The sequence below is a fragment of the Limulus polyphemus genome, unplaced genomic scaffold (assembly GCF_000517525.1).
Source record: "Limulus polyphemus unplaced genomic scaffold, Limulus_polyphemus-2.1.2 Scaffold53, whole genome shotgun sequence".
Taxonomy (NCBI): domain Eukaryota; kingdom Metazoa; phylum Arthropoda; class Merostomata; order Xiphosura; family Limulidae; genus Limulus; species Limulus polyphemus.
In genome coordinates this window covers 388,426-404,612 of record NW_013665663.1, presented here as the reverse complement: position 1 = coordinate 404,612, position 16,187 = coordinate 388,426, and the positions used below count along the sequence as shown (strand labels likewise).

At 32.6% G+C, this 16,187-nt stretch overlaps 1 protein-coding gene across 3 annotated transcripts in view; it reads left to right on the top strand.

Moving 5' to 3' along the window:
• LOC106463468 (suppressor of lurcher protein 1-like) overlaps positions 1-16,187 on the top strand; it is a 160,200-nt gene that overhangs the window by 74,966 nt on the left and 69,047 nt on the right. For all 3 annotated transcript variants that reach the window (XM_022391355.1, XM_022391349.1, XM_022391361.1), the window contains exons 2-3: positions 10,444-10,581; positions 12,048-12,132. In XM_022391355.1, the coding sequence (XP_022247063.1) occupies positions 10,561-10,581; positions 12,048-12,132 (106 nt within the window). In that variant the 5' untranslated portion in view covers positions 10,444-10,560. The remainder of the gene's footprint in view (positions 1-10,443; positions 10,582-12,047; positions 12,133-16,187) is intronic.

Sequence of the window (16,187 nt, the reverse complement as noted above, 5' to 3'; positions counted from 1 at the left end):
AATACGCAACAATCTTAAAGCTATACGAAACGATAGAACTTACTTAAACGTATATACATATTTGTATATAGTATAGAAACTGTGAATGTATCATATTTCACTCCGAAAGCTTAATCTGATTGATTACAGCAACTTTACGTTTGTTAGCTTCCTCAGCACAGACCTAAAACAACGTATTTGTATTTATCTATATTTACTAGTCATGAATACACCTTGAACAGTTAAGGATAATTTTTTTCTGGAATTATATAAATATACAACCTATTGTTAAATGTACGAAATGAATTAGGCAGGAACTCGTTAGAGCATGTTATACAGTGAAAGCAAATGCATAAAGTTTATAAAACAATATTGAGTTTTTATTAGTCATGAAAATATTTTTCAATATATTATCATATTCTAGTATTCAGGTTGAGAAATTATCTAGGGATCTCCCAAAAGTTTTAATTTTAACTTAATCGGTAAATAGCGTTAATACGTATGATTTTGCGAATGAGCCATCCACATTTATGCTGCGACTGGTCCCTGGAAAAGTATCTTTATATTACTGCCAGTATTCGTGATAATCACTCTATCCTTTGTAAAGGCAGATGAAATTTTAATAACAATAAGCTTTACTTTTCATTCTCCTTTTTTAAACTAATTCTTATCAAAGAAACATAGTTGATTTGGCTAAGCACATTTGTTGTATAGGTTGTTCATATTATTATGAAAAGGGATAATTTTGAGTCCATTCACTAGATGTTTATTTGAAAAGTTCGTTTGATAAAAGAACGATTTAAATTGCGTTTGATAAAAGTGCATATTAATATTTATAGTTCCTTTGTTAATGCAAGAAAATGAAACATAACGAAAGCTTTATTTCCATTCTATTTATTCCAGAAAGCCATCCTTTGTTATAAATATCGTATTTAGCTCAGTGTGTTTGTTTTCAAGTCAGTGTTTAGAGAAGTATTGTTCATTAACCGTTTGTCAGGCTTGTCAGACTGGTAGGAGCAGGTAAAGTGGCTTTGTTTCACGAGATGATTTATGTCAACACCTTGTCTAAAGTAAACACCACTACCAACTTCTGTCTGTCTTACACAAACACGTTTAATGAAGTAAATCAGCTGCGTCGTCGTGACGTCGGGCATTAAGAGATCAGCAAGCTTACGCTATGTACATAACTGCCAGTCTTTAAGTTTTAATATTTATTCTTCTCTGAGAATATTTTAAACATAATATATCTTCAATAACATAAAATGGGACTAGAGGCGTAAAAAATCATGCAATTCAGCGTTGATTCCTTAAAGATTAAGTAAACACAGCGTCAACGCAATAAAGTTAGACACTACGGGAATATTCGTATTTTTTAACGGTGATGTGTTAGGTACCGGTTATACATGTACGTATGATGTGTGATCACTAAGTGAAATCTCTCTTTCTCCCTCAGACACAAACCTCCTAAAATGTGTTTGTTCAAAGCCTATCCAATCGTATCTCACCAATCTATCTAACGTGAAAACCAATTATCTAGACTAAAAACAGTTATCTTACTTGGTTGTACCGCCACGTGTCCCATCTGTGTCATCTTGTACGAATCAGTTTAACGTAAAGGAAAAAAAAATACAGTACCCAGCTCGTATAACCTAACCTAGCGTCGTAATTAATCAAATTCTAAGCTAAACTTTTGGGACTTTAAAATGCCACTATCCTTTAAGACTGCAGAACGATTACTGCAAATGTAAACAAAAAAATACAAACAAACCGATTAAAATTGGACGCCATTGTCAATATAATTTGTTGTTGCTTTCTTAGTGTAAAATGGGCTATCTGTACCCTGTCCATCGTGGGGAATCGAACCACAGATTTTAATGTTGTAAATCTGTAATATCTACCGCAGACCCTTCGGGGTAATGTCAGTAATAATTCAGTTGGTTTGTGTTGTTTCTTGTTTATTTAGCAAGAGCCGTCACGTTAAAATCAAGAGAGTCGCAGGCTTGAGTATCCTTAAGAGCTACAATATGACCTGTATCAAACCCTTAGTCGGTTGGTCTCCTTACCATCTTGTACTGCTGCATTGTTTATCATGCAAAACTGTAGCATTACTGGACTGTTTAAGAAATATGTTATTTGGTAAAATATAATACCAACAACAATATTTTGTATCCGTGAATATCAAAATTACTTATACGCCCACTTGTCTTCACATTGCAATATCAAACGAGAAATATGTAATAACTTTGTGTTATCCAGCTAAATTGGGGTACAGGCGTTCTTCACATATACGCTATACATATTAAGCCATACCGGTGCGGTAACTATCTAATATCAAGGAAAACTTTCTGTCTGTCTGTGGACGCATCTCCTTTTGAATGAATTGACTAATCCAGACCAAACTTGGCATGCTGACTTAGTAGTCTAAAAGCAAATCAAATTTATCTTAAACTTTCCTTATATTGCAAAAATAAAAATATCTTATAGAATAGCCCCTATATCGTTACTTTAGTAGCTATTGTAAATAGTTGAGTTTGAACAAATCTCTCACCACAACAAAATTCTACAAACCAAAGAAAGATTGCAAATAAAGTTTTAAGCATTTTGGCTTGTTTTCCATAATAATTAAACTATACAGTAATAAAATATCCAGCTACAATATAGAGAATAAAGATATTCCTGCTGTTTAAGTTTCTCATTCTTTTCTGAATCACACCATTTAACATCCGGTATATACTAGGGTTAGAATAAGCGCTTAAGCCTGAATTAGAAAATTTAATTATTTAAAAATATTTCTTACTTCTTGATGTAGAATATAGTTTTTTCGTAGAAGCAAAATTCAAGATTATTATTAAATTTAATGCATTAAATGTGCCAAATCTAGAATGTAGAAATCTTGACCACATCTCTACAGTGAAATGGGCTGATTTGAACAAGAAGTGACGCAACTGTTTTGCCATTTCTGCCAAGTTCTTCGAATTGAATGCTACATCTCCTCACTTGCGATCCACTTCTCCTGTATTAGAACACTTTTCTTGGAGAATGAAGCTACTGAAAATCCTCGTAGGGATTTTTCTCATTTTTAGTCAGTTTGTGAATATTTTCGTCGTTTTCAAGATACAAAAGACGGACGAGTGCATTCTCCTTAAAATAACCTGTAAAAAATATTAACATAAGACATTTAAAGTGCATTACAAGAGTTTCAAAAGGAAAGTCCATTATGGAGTGAGAGTTCACTTTTACTGTTGGGCTTACACCAAGGACAGAGATGGGTATTCAATTTGCCTTTTAATAAAATTAGGCAAGTTGCACATCTACTTAATTTTTCATAATGTTGGTTTTGTTTATTTGCTATTATTTGTAAGCTCATTTATAAAAACTTATCTTATTAATTATTTTTATTTAGGTTTTGTAGGTAAAGTGAAATGTAACAAAAATGAATTGGAACCACAGCCACAATTTGATATATCGGTAGCTGTCAGACAACCATTTCCAACCATAAGATTAACTTAGGAAAGACATAACACATATAATTCGACATAATAAGAAAGAAAATGGTTGGATCATAAAAATATTGCATATAACTGACTTCTTTTGTACTTTATATGTAAAAATTCTGTTGTCAGAAAAAGTACAAGATCCAAGACGTTATGGCTTTAATAGTTGACATATGATCGTCGAGATGTGGAAGTTTTGACTCACTGCGAAGCTCTCATTGTATATATAAATATATACACATACATTTTTAGGTTTGCAGATATATATATATATACATATACGAATATTTTTTGGTTTCTATATATATATATTATAACATGTACACTACTTTTTCCTGTAAGTACATACTCCATAGTTAAGGAAAGAGCTCATTACAAGCATTCAATTTTAATAATATCTTCATCAGCGTGTGATTATCACGTGAATTACGAGACTCGGAGAAGACACGGAAACGTTAAACCCCATTAGCAGGCATTAATTTCTAAGGTCCATAGGTTTATCCCTAACGAAAGTTTATCTAAATGACCTTGTTCTAACTTTCCAGTTTGAAGTAAATAAAAACTGATATAAATAATTAATTAACTCGTATTTATCACTTATGGAAAACTGTTCATGAATTCCATGTTTTTAATCATCTATTTGGTTATGTATTCGAAAACAACTTTTTTTAATGAAAAATAAAATCCCAATAGATTGAAATAATAATCTCTTCTAGGTGTACTAGAGTAAATTTGGTGTGAGATATATGTTGGTTTTTCAAAAGTCTAGAGAAAGTCTTATCATAAAACAGAAAAAAATCTTGGTTTGAAGATTGGTCAGAAATGTTTGATAGAAACTGTTATTATTATTTTTTTCTGATGTTTTCGGGATGAAATTTCGCAGATGTTCCCTCGCAGAAGTCGACACTTATTGTACGTGACTTATCTCAAACGAAATCATCAGTGGCTTTGATTGCTACAATACTACAACCTGGAATGGTATTCTAGTGTGCTCTGGCAATAAGTATTTAAAATTAATTCATTGTATTCGCTGATATTATCATTATCTTTGTGACTAAAGACAATGGTAGACTATAGCCATGCCGTAATGAGGATCTGTTTCTCCATGTATGATAAGATGCATAGTCTGTACAACTTGTTTAAATCAAACTCTATCGTTTCTAACATGAGCATATTATAGTGTATGTTTGATGTTGTCATATTTCCCTAAAACGTTCGAAATACGTTATTTCTGAAAACGAACAACAGAACTGAACCTATGTAAGGAGAAAATGATTTATAGAGTAAAACAACCATATACGTAAAGCTTGTAGTTAAGTTATACATTTATTGACTTGTTTGACCTAATGTTTGCACCACTATTGTGTGTGTGTGTATTTGAACTTGTAGAAAGGGATAGGGATGATCGTGTTTTCTGGTTGTTTTTAAATTTACTTACTTTATCTTGTTTTAAGACGTACGTCTCAGAGATTGTTTTTATTTTTTCGCCCTAAGTTGACTTCTTTCCAAAACAAAGTTTATCAACGACAAAAATATTTATGATTTTAAAAATATCTTGTTTAGAAAATCGTTCAAATTTATAAATAAATGTGTTGGTATAAAGGTCTTGTATACCTATTTCAAGATAACATGATATCTAACTATGAACCTTAAATATCAAGATGTAGTAGCAAATTGAATGCATTTTTTATTGGTTTTTAGCGAAGTTTTGGTGTTGAGCATGAATAATTTATAAGAAGTATTCATTTTCAAAAACTGATATGATTTCTAAACAATTTAGAGCAGAAACTTTGATTATGAGCATTCACTGAAACTTTTAATCAATTGAAGAAAGGAAATTGTCATTTTCGCTTAACATGTATACATTTTTAAACGAGAAATGAAGGAATGTAATTTTGTTTGTAATTAAGCACAAAGCTACACAATGGGCTATCTGTGCTCTGCTCACCACGGGTATCGAAACCCGGATTCTAGTGTTGTAAGTCCGCAGACATACCGCTGGGCCACTGGGGGGCGTGAAGAAATGAGGACTGAATAAAAGACGTATTGGTTCTGTATTATTTTTTGTCTTTAAGCGTAGAGCTACTCAATGGGCTATCGGCACTGTGTCCGCAACGGATATCGAAACCAATTTTTAGCGTTATAAGCCCTCAAGCTTACTTTTGAGTCACTGAGGGGCTAGATCCATATTGGATGGTAATTGTATATAATTCTTTTGCTACGTGACACTTACAATTATTTTACTCCAGGCACCTAAATGAAGATAAATTTCAACTTAAAAAATAAAACAAGAAAGGAACGACAACTAACATTAGAGTACATTTTGTGATTTGTAAAAAAAAATAAGAAATGTGGCTCATCAAAAAGAGAGAGCAGACTTATAAGTTAAGTTAATCGAAGAGTAGAACAAATATAATGTGTTTGATAAAAACTTCACCGATAGTTATAAAATATAGTTCTTTACATATATATATATATATATATGTTATCACTTTGGTACACACAACGTTTCAGGTTATGTACCAAAGTGATAACATAAGAAAATAAAATATTTTTCATAAGTATTTGTGAAGTTTCATCACACATGTATTTTGTTTAATTCTTTTTTTTTTCTATCACACGTGCTTTCCATTTTTTTGTTACCATTTCTGGTTATTGGGTGAATTATGACTTTGATTTTCTTCTATGATGCATTAATAAATATATATTAAGCTGAACTCTAAACTAAGTCGCAAATTTATATATTCCTAACTTCTGTAAACAGTTGTGTTGGTTAGATGTTTAGCCTTAAACGTTATTTAACTTCTTTATTTCTTGAATCAAGTACGTATTTTTTATTCGTTTGATTTATATCATGCCATTTCTTCATATAGTTTATTCTCGAACTTGCTACTTTTCCCTTTTCTTCATATAGTTTATTCTCGAACTTTCTGCTTTTCCCTTTATTCATATAGTTTGTTCTCGAACTTGCTACTTTTCCCTTTTCTTCATATAGTTTATTCTAGAACTTTCTGCTTTTCCCTTTATTCATACAGTTTGTTCTCGAACTTGCTACTTTTCCCTTTTCTTCATATAGTTTATTCTCGAACTTTCTGCTTTTCCCTTTATTCATATAGTATGTTCTCGAACTTGCTACTTTTCCCCTTTCTTCATATAGTTTATTCTCGAACTTTCTGCTTTTCCCTTTATTCATATAGTTTGTTCTCGAACTTGCTACTTTTCCCTTTTCTTCATATAGTTTATTCTAGAACTTGCTACTTTTCCCTCTTCTTCAGTGCCTCTTGGAGTTACTTGAATACAAATACAAACCATCAGCAGGTGGAAAAGTTCAGAATTTAACTTTTTTGCTTTCTTTTATTCATTCCAAAATATAATCAATCAAACCCAACACTTTTTTTCAGGTTTCCTTGTGTTCATATCAACTTAAACTGAAATGTAAGAACTTTGGTTCAATTTATTAAACTGAATTAACGAAAGAGAAGGAAAATTCATCATTTACATTTAAATTGTTGAAGAGATATAGATGAAAGTGTTAATTTCATGGAATTTGTCTGTTTCTAGAACTTGTCGCCTCCCTTCTTTCAAACCTCCTCATGTCCCATACGTAACATTCCATTTTTTAATTCTACCACCTATCGGAGAGCGATTCAATAATTGAAACTATTTTCAGAATGTCACTTTTTCCTTCTTCTACCAAGAATGGCGTGATCCGGTGCACGAAATTGGCTTCATGATGAAGAATCTATCGTGAACTGCTGATTACAACACGGGGGGGTCAAAAATTCGATAATTGCATCGTGATATTGCAAACACTCTGCCCTCAGATCTAACTCACGAAGTTGTTCCTTCACTTGAGAGCTTAGATAGTGAGAAGCACATTTATCCAAGTATGGAGAGAAAACGTCTGTTCATCTTCACAAAGTTTTACTGAGTATCTATCAGTGTTACTCTGTCTTATAGATAAACTGATAGCACACAGATAAATAGATTGAGTTATAGAAACACAAATAGAAACAAACAGTCAGAGAAGTGGATAGAAGACAGAGAGAGAAGATCATAAATAAATAGAGAAAAACAAAATGAAAGAATGATACTTTCTAGCGTTGATGGTTTTTTAAACAAAAAGTTTGTTGCTTTTGCCTGAAACCAGAAAAATATTTCCTGCTAGATAGATTTATCACCACTTACTATTGATATTTCCATCAAGTCAATGGATTGGTCACAGCTTGTTTAAACGGTTTACCGCCTGAGCTAAAGGACTGAAAACCAAGAAATAAAATCGTTCTTTTGGTAAACTTCTCTTTGGATACACGTAATGACTGTACAAACCTACTTTTCAGTTTGTTATACTCAGCTCGGTAATGGCAGGCTATTGAAAAACGTTTTCTTTTAATAATTCGACGGAATAAGCAACAGCTATCGTATTTCTTTGTACTAATAATAATGTAAGAGTAATAATAATAGAGGACTCTTTTTTTCTATTTTGTACACAATAAAATAGGATTAAAGTTAATAAAAATGTCATATTAACAAAATTTTTGATCAGTGTAATACAGTTACTTAATAGCTAGCTTCATCATTTTTCTGACCAATAAGTATTAATTACCTTACATAGCACTTTCAATATTTTCTCACGTGATTTTTAATTACTCTCCTTTTATATATCTATTAATATTGGGGATTTTATGCATGAGTCTGTAGTAATACGTGTTCATGTCTATTATTAATGAAACTTGCTAATTAGTGGAAGACGGACTTTCCTGTGCATTATTAAATTTCCAAATCCAAAATACGTGTACGCAAATGAAAACTCTGTTCGTTAGCTAAATTAATGTGAACAGTTATTTCTTTTTAATTTCAAATAAATAATTTTGTGTGGCTAGTAATTGAAAGATTAATTTAGAATGAGGTTTTCTTATGTTCTGGTACGGTAAATATATTTCCTGGTAATGTAATTTATTCAATGAGTTGATCCAAAGTATATCAAGATGAAATTAAGCTGGGATTTGTAATATTTAAATAGTAATGATTTGTTTTTCGTTATTTTTTTAAATTTTGCACTAACAGCCACCTGCACATAGCCGTCCCAAATTATGAACTAGCAGATTAAAGGGAAGTCAACTAGTCAACAGCAACCACAGCCATCTTTTGGATTACTCTTTTATGACCATTGATAATATTGTGCACTTACGCCCCAAAGCTGCAGAGCGTATGTATACTGAAACGGGACTCGAGCCGTGAACCTCGGGAATGCTAATTACTGGCTACGAACTGTCCAATAGTTACAAAAACGAAGCTCTTGTTATAATTTAATACGACATTCATACTCTGATTATCAGTCAGGCAATTATTATCAACTGTTGTTTTTGAATTAACCTGCTCATTGTACAGAAAATCTGGCGAACCAGCAAACTAGTTTATGTTATTCTGAACCAAATCAATACCTCCTATAGTTAGCTATAATTTCATTAATACTTGGCTTTCATATCAGCTAAGACAGTGCTTTTGTTACTGATAATACTAGAAACTCTTCGTCAGAGTGTTCTGACAAACTTTACAAAAGACTACAACAGGAGAGGAATGATCTGCCATATGTCAGGTACAGATTGTAAATCTCTACCGAAATCCATATATGTGACACATCAGAATTCATGACCGCTACTAGAATTTCAAATGCGGAATCTTTGTTTTCTGATTGTTTATGGTACTTGCATTTACCTGGCCCATTAAGTTCTTTAATTATTACATATGTTTAAAGTAACTTTTTAACGTTTTCTTGACAACGCTACGGAATACAGATATTAACTTTACACCAATCACCAGGATATCGAGAATCTCCATCATACGTGTTTCTCCACAGTAAATACAATTCTCTTGGAAAATAAACGGTGGCAGTTGAGATCGTCGCGATCTTTTTGAGTGTGGAGGTTCACTTGAAGATCTTGCAGGAGCCCGGACTTGTCATTATAAATAGCGATTAATGTGTAAATTTGATTTATATGAGGAGACCCAATGCCTATGGCATTTAACAGTCAAATGCCTATCTTAGTCCATCCATTCATTAATCACAACATGTAAGTCTTCAGATTTAAATTTACTTGAAAGAATAATACTAAGTATATTATTTGCACCATCAGAAGTCCGTTGATTATTTGAAAGTCCACACTTGAAGAAACAGTCAACCATCATTCTGACCCAATGTTGCAGCAACCAACGATTCTTTTAAAAGGAAATCACGTCACCTTTGATGGCCTGAAAAGAAAATATATAGTATTTTAGTAAATTAATACTTTGTAGATATATTTCATTTCAATCACAATATTACAGCTTATACACTGGTAAACGCTATCTTCTAGGATTCTGGCTTAAATAATAGATGTAACACTCACGCAAAGTGAAAAAATGAATTCTATGACCTCTAAAACCTAGTCATAGACCACAATCGTTAAGACAACTGATATAGGAGGCAATTACCATTTATGCATTGACCGCAGCCGTCTTGGCGGCTATGTTGGATTTGTTTTTAAAAGAAGTGCCTCCATAAATTAGACGACGTGAAAAATGGATTTGCTGATCCAACAAACCTAGTCATAGACACCAAAAACATTGTTATAACTGATACAAAAGCCAAGAAATGACAACTATGTGTCGCGGCAGCAATCTTGGATAATTCAATTTTCTGAATAATATAAAAAAATAACAGAAAAACATCGGGTAGATGATAATTTTGGATTAAAATAAAATCAGGGTGAGGCAACCACACTAATACAGTATGTTCAACAATTTTCTTGCTAATGATAGTTTCTCCTATTATTTAAGGTGAGAAAAAGTGCATTAAAAGGCATAGATTTTAATTGTTTGTTTTTGACATTATGCAAACTAATAAAGATGCAACTAGAAATAGCCATGAAATCCTACGATATAAATAGTGAATATTTTCACCACGGAGTGTTGTCCTTTTTTTTTTCAGAATTAACACTTCTAGATCAGATAAAGGAGAACAGCTGTAAAATCTGAATAACGGAACTTCTGTCGATGTTATCTTCGAGATTGTTTAAACAACTTCAAAAGACTCCAAGTCAAGACCATGGGAACAAGAAGAAAGAAGGTACGTGGATTAATAAAGTGTGAAATAGGAAACAAATGTATCAAAGACAGTCTTGAATGACAACTTTATGAAAATAAACTTATTCGAACTTTAACGAAAATTCAACATCTAGTATTATAGTGTTTAATTTACGATGTCAAGTAAAAGAATGTGGATAACAATTACAACTTTCCAAAATGTTAGCGTAGAGTGAAACAAAGTACACTGGTATAACGAGCTATTTACATAAACGAGTATTTCAGTTGGACTAACTCCGATATTAAAATAGACTCTCAAGTTTTAAACGGTTACACATTTTAAGAAAATTCATCAGAAAATTTTTATCGCTCATATCAGAATAAACGAGCTATAAACGCTTAAGATCTCACTTTACTTTCAATGTTGCATAGTTTTACGTCACTTTATTGAGTAACGATTCTTTTCTTCCTTTTCATGTTTCGTATACATGTTATTTTTAATTTTGTACTGCTCATATTTGTAGTATCTAATACAAATAAACGGTGCCCGGCATGGCCAGGTGGATAAGGCGCTCGACTCACAATCTAAGGGTCGCGGGTTCGAATCCGCATCCTACCAAACATGCTCGCCCTGTCGGCCGTGGAAGCATTCTAATGTGACGGTCAATCCCACTATTCGTTGGTAAAAGAGTCGATCGAAATTACTAAAAAGAAGGAAACTAAATCCTATGCATAGAAAATCAATCTTTTCTTTTATATTCATTTATTTATATCCAAGAACATTTATGAAACAAAATCTGTTTTAAATAATAAATAGAAAAGAAAAAAATCACAGATATCTTCCATTTATGTCAGACGTTTATTTGTTTTTTGCGCAAAGCTACACTAGGGCTATCTGCGCAAGCCGTCCCTAATATAGCAGTGTAAGACTAGAGTGAAGGCAGCTAGTCATCACCACAAAGCTACACGAGGGCTATCTGTGCAAGCCGTCCCTAATATAGCAGTGTAAGACTAGAGGGAAGGCAGCTAGTCATCACCACCCACCGCCAACTCTTGGGCTAACTTTTTCATTTTTCTTTATTATAATTTTTTAAAGATTGGTATATGCTGTTCTTCTAGAAATTGGTAAAATAACTTTTAATATTTTCTAGCTGATTAGGAATGTTAATGAATGTATTTTACGTAAACAGTATACTTCGTAAAAAGAAATTCAACTGTATTGTTTTCAAATATCTACGTGTCTCTCTTTTCTTTCTGTGTATATATCTGATTATCTTTGAATGGAACATTATCATGGTAAAGATGTTAGGCAATAGATAACGAATTTTTCTGAAGTAAATGGTCACTTATTTCCACAAAACATCAAGGTATTTATTATTCCAAACTTTGTGTCAAATTCCACCGTTCTTTGTTATAAGTCTTTAGGCATCTTACGTTAATTTTATTTAATAGTACTATATTATGTTTTAGTTCCTGCGTTCATTATCTTTTTTGTCTCTTTCCTACCAGATCATGTCACAGCCAGTCCTATTTCTAACCGAACTTCTAAGCCTTCTCTCATCGCATTGTATTTTTGTCGCTGCTGTTTCTGCAGGTAAAACACACAGCTGATTTCTTCCCTATGTGATTATTATGTTTCTTCTTGTTGAATAATATTGAATATATTGACTCTAATAATTGTCTGTTACACAGACATGATAGAGAACTTTCAATCCTCTTCTGTGTTTTAAATGACCGCCAAACTTATTGAGATGTTAAGGCATTTGTCGGCGTAGAACGAATTTATGCCAGTTACTTCTGTACAAAAAAACAGTTCATACCAGTGTTTAGTAATACATCAAACACTTATTCTTTGACGCCAAGATGATATAACTGGAAAGCCATTTATAGGATGTAGAAAGTCAACACTGGTAATACTCTAAGATCTGTGTAAAATACTGGGTAGAAACTAATGAAAATATATCACTGGTTGCTCTCTATTTTCAATATTGTTGCACGTTCACATTACTTTTACAGTATTACAGCAGACACATTACAGGAAGCTCCCACTGATCGTCTTCTCAAATGTTTATTATATATATATATATATTTTCTTTAGTTACGATTTGTCTTCCCTAACGAAAATGTATTATGTGTTTTCTTAATGACTGTTGCTTATGGGGGAATTTTCACAACAACAGTTATTTATCACGGTCTTCCGTAAATCAATTTTATGTAGGCTCTTTCTAACAACAATATATTATAGCATTATTCTTAATGAATGTTGTTTTTTGAAAGTTTTATTTTATTGCATGCTCGGCTTCTTTATTTACTGTTTTAGTTAACAACCTTCCCATTCTTTAACTACCGTAGTTTGTGACAGTCTTCCCTAATGAATATTGTTTTATAAATCTTCCAAATCAATTTGTTTTAATTACAGCCTTTATTAACAATTATTGTATATCTACTTTCATTAAAGGTGGATGTTTGCAGTGGTGTTTCCAAGATTACTAACAGGGGAAGGCTAAATCAGATGGTGAAATCTGCTTTGCATCAGAGCATGTTAACACTAATGATTCGTAAATAAGTAGAGATTTCAGGTGGATACTGAAAGAAATATTCACTTTTCAACGAAATATTGAATTTAAAATGACATTTTGATGGAATTTTATTAAAGCAAAGTTAAAACTTGAAAACAATATTTGAGAACATACTATATACTATTGTAAAAAAAGGAGAGAGGATAGGGATCTCCGGGCAACCAGGAACCTTTTTCTGGATGCGTTAATACGCTACGGAATTGTAACAATCTTTCCTAACGACATTTTTTATAACAGCTTTTACTAACCGACGTTATTTATGGCATCATTCACTAACAATGATTGTTTGTGACAATCTTTCCGAACGACATTTTTATGTTAGTCTTCCCCCAGCGATCTGAGTCTTGTCAAGTAGCTAAGGTGATAAGTGTGAGCGACTCACGTTGCTTTGTGTTTCACACTTGACAGGCTGCTTAGTGAACCAAAGGGGAATGTGATTTTTTGATTTTGTTTTTTTACAAATGTAGAACTATTAGCGTTAGGCTTAGCTTTTAGCCTAGTTACTTTAACTTATCTGTGTCAGGCTGCGTTAATATTTATTATGTTATTGACTACCTTCCATTATAGTTAATCTTGAAAATTTTAACACTAACCATAAACGAAATGTGCTCACCGATATTCCTATCAATTCACTGTGATCCCGAAGTTGGCGTGGTCACACTAATGGACTCACTGTGAGTGGAAGTGGGTGGAACACTAATCGGCTCATGCCACTTACGAGAACGCGTCTGAATTAGTACAGACAACCTTTCAAAAGTGCTTAAATTGAGAGTGTTAAATGTTTTTTCTTTATAAATATTAGAAATCATTATTATTAGCAATAATAATAAAGCGTTCTTGTTTATAGAGTGAGTACTAATTTCTCTCATTTCACTATCCAAATATTAGCCTAGAAAATACATAATCTATAAATAAGTACTTATATATGTAAAATTGTTTGTTAATTAAAATGTATAACAGACGATCATTGCAATAGAGTACGACGTTTTGAGATATGACTAACCAATCCAAGCTTTTACACTAGGATCAATTTAAAAAGCTGCTGTTTGATTGAGTTTATTCAAAATACCTAACCAAATGGAGCAAAGTGAAAATTTTCTAACCAGCCTTAGACTTATGGCTCAGAGGTTTTTTTATAAACAAACTTGACAAATAACATTGTAAAATAGTTAAACTAATAATTGTAGAACTAACTATTTCAAATTCAATTTGTTAAAAACACATTTTCAGAAGTTTGTAATATCAGTCTCTCTTTCTGTGCCCCACAGTGCCCCAGCGGTAAGTCTGTGGATTTATACGCTTAAAACCGGGTTTCGATATCCGTGGTGGGCACCGAACATCCCATTATGTAGCTTTATGCTTAACTAAAACTGTATCAAGATATTGTTTTTCACAGTCGAGTACATGATTGGTAGCTTACTAAAGCAGGTGATATCCTTCTGTTCTAAATGAAGTTTGAAAAGTTGGTTACCCAAACATTTTGTGGCTATTTTTTAAAGAAAGTTGGTTGGCGTTTATTTTAGATTATCTGCGCCTTAAAGAAAGTAAAATTGTTTTTTCTATTCTTACAGTTTAGCTAATGTACGTGTTTTCATTCCCCCCAAAAAAAGATTTTAGATTTAGTAAAATCATAGCTGTCATTCTTGTTAACTTGTGATCCTTATGAAAAAAATCAAGTACGATAACAAAATGGTTTGTTACGTATTGAGAATTTAAAATAGTCCAAAGCCGATATTTTAGTTAATTTACGCTATTTACCAACAAGATTGACACACACCGTTTTCGTTTTTCACACAAATACGTTTTAATGTATATATATATACAACAGTACAATTTATAACAACAATTATTACGAATAATTATAAACAACAATTTCACTAACTTACAAACAACATAGAATCTTCTTTCTAGTTCAGAGTTTCCTTGATATCCAGCGAGTTAACTTGAAGTTGATGTACGTACAATTGCTAAGAAGCTAGCTAACTTTGTCAGACACTGAATTGTTGGACCGTCGAAGTAAGATAATATTTTCATATAACCATTAATGTCCGATGAGAATCCACTGACGTTCGAAATTTATAATTGTTCGTGGTCAAATGTCGTAAATTTTCTGGTTTATAAGGGTTAGCAAAATCACGGTTTATAGCATACATGGTTATAACAGGTTCTGTCTTTTTCTTTCTCTCTTTCTTTCTTCCTCTCTTTTTCTTTCTTTCTTTGTCTCTTCCATTATTCTCTCTCTCTTTCTTTCTTTGTCTCTTCCATTACTCTCTCTCTTTCTTTCTTTGTCTCTTCCATTACTCTCTCTCTTTCTTTCTTTCTGTTTTTCTTTTCTTTCGCTGGTTAGTCTTTCCGACCAACTGACAGGTATGACAAACTTTTCAAAATTGATAAATGTCTTGCATAGTTTTGGCCAAAAAAAATATCTAATAATTTTTTAACCTGTTTCGTTGACATCTATATGATCTCCCATGGGAATGTCATGGGTAACTATCAGTATTTCTGCACGATATGCTTTGGGAACAACGACTTGATAAACAAAGCCCAGTCCTCTGAAGCTGGTACATCTGGTGGTCTCAATTTCCTCATAAGCACACCATTTTTGAAAAAATAACCATTTGGAACTTTCTCCAGTCCATCTATCGAGAGTTCATATTTAAATAGTGAAACGATTTGCAAATCCTTTTCTTGTCCAGTGATCAGTTTACTTTTAGTTAATGGAAATTCACTTGGTGAATCAGATCCTTCACGTTCATCGTCGTTCTTCACTGAGGAGTCGTCACTAGGACAATTATCCATAAGATCCCTATTGGATCCAAAAAATGTCTAAGACAAATCTATAATAGCCTCCTCTGAATCCATGCTTATAATTTGTTTTAGCTTAATTTCTTAGCCTGAGCTCGAGTCACAGAACATGAAAGAAACACATCGGGATTCTCCTTAACTATAACATCATCCTTAGATGAAACAGTGATCGGCTCGTTAACCATTTTAGGTTCGGCAACAACTTTTCTCCAGCCAAATCGTTTCCCAATAACAATGATACACCCTTAATTGGCAGAGTAGGTCT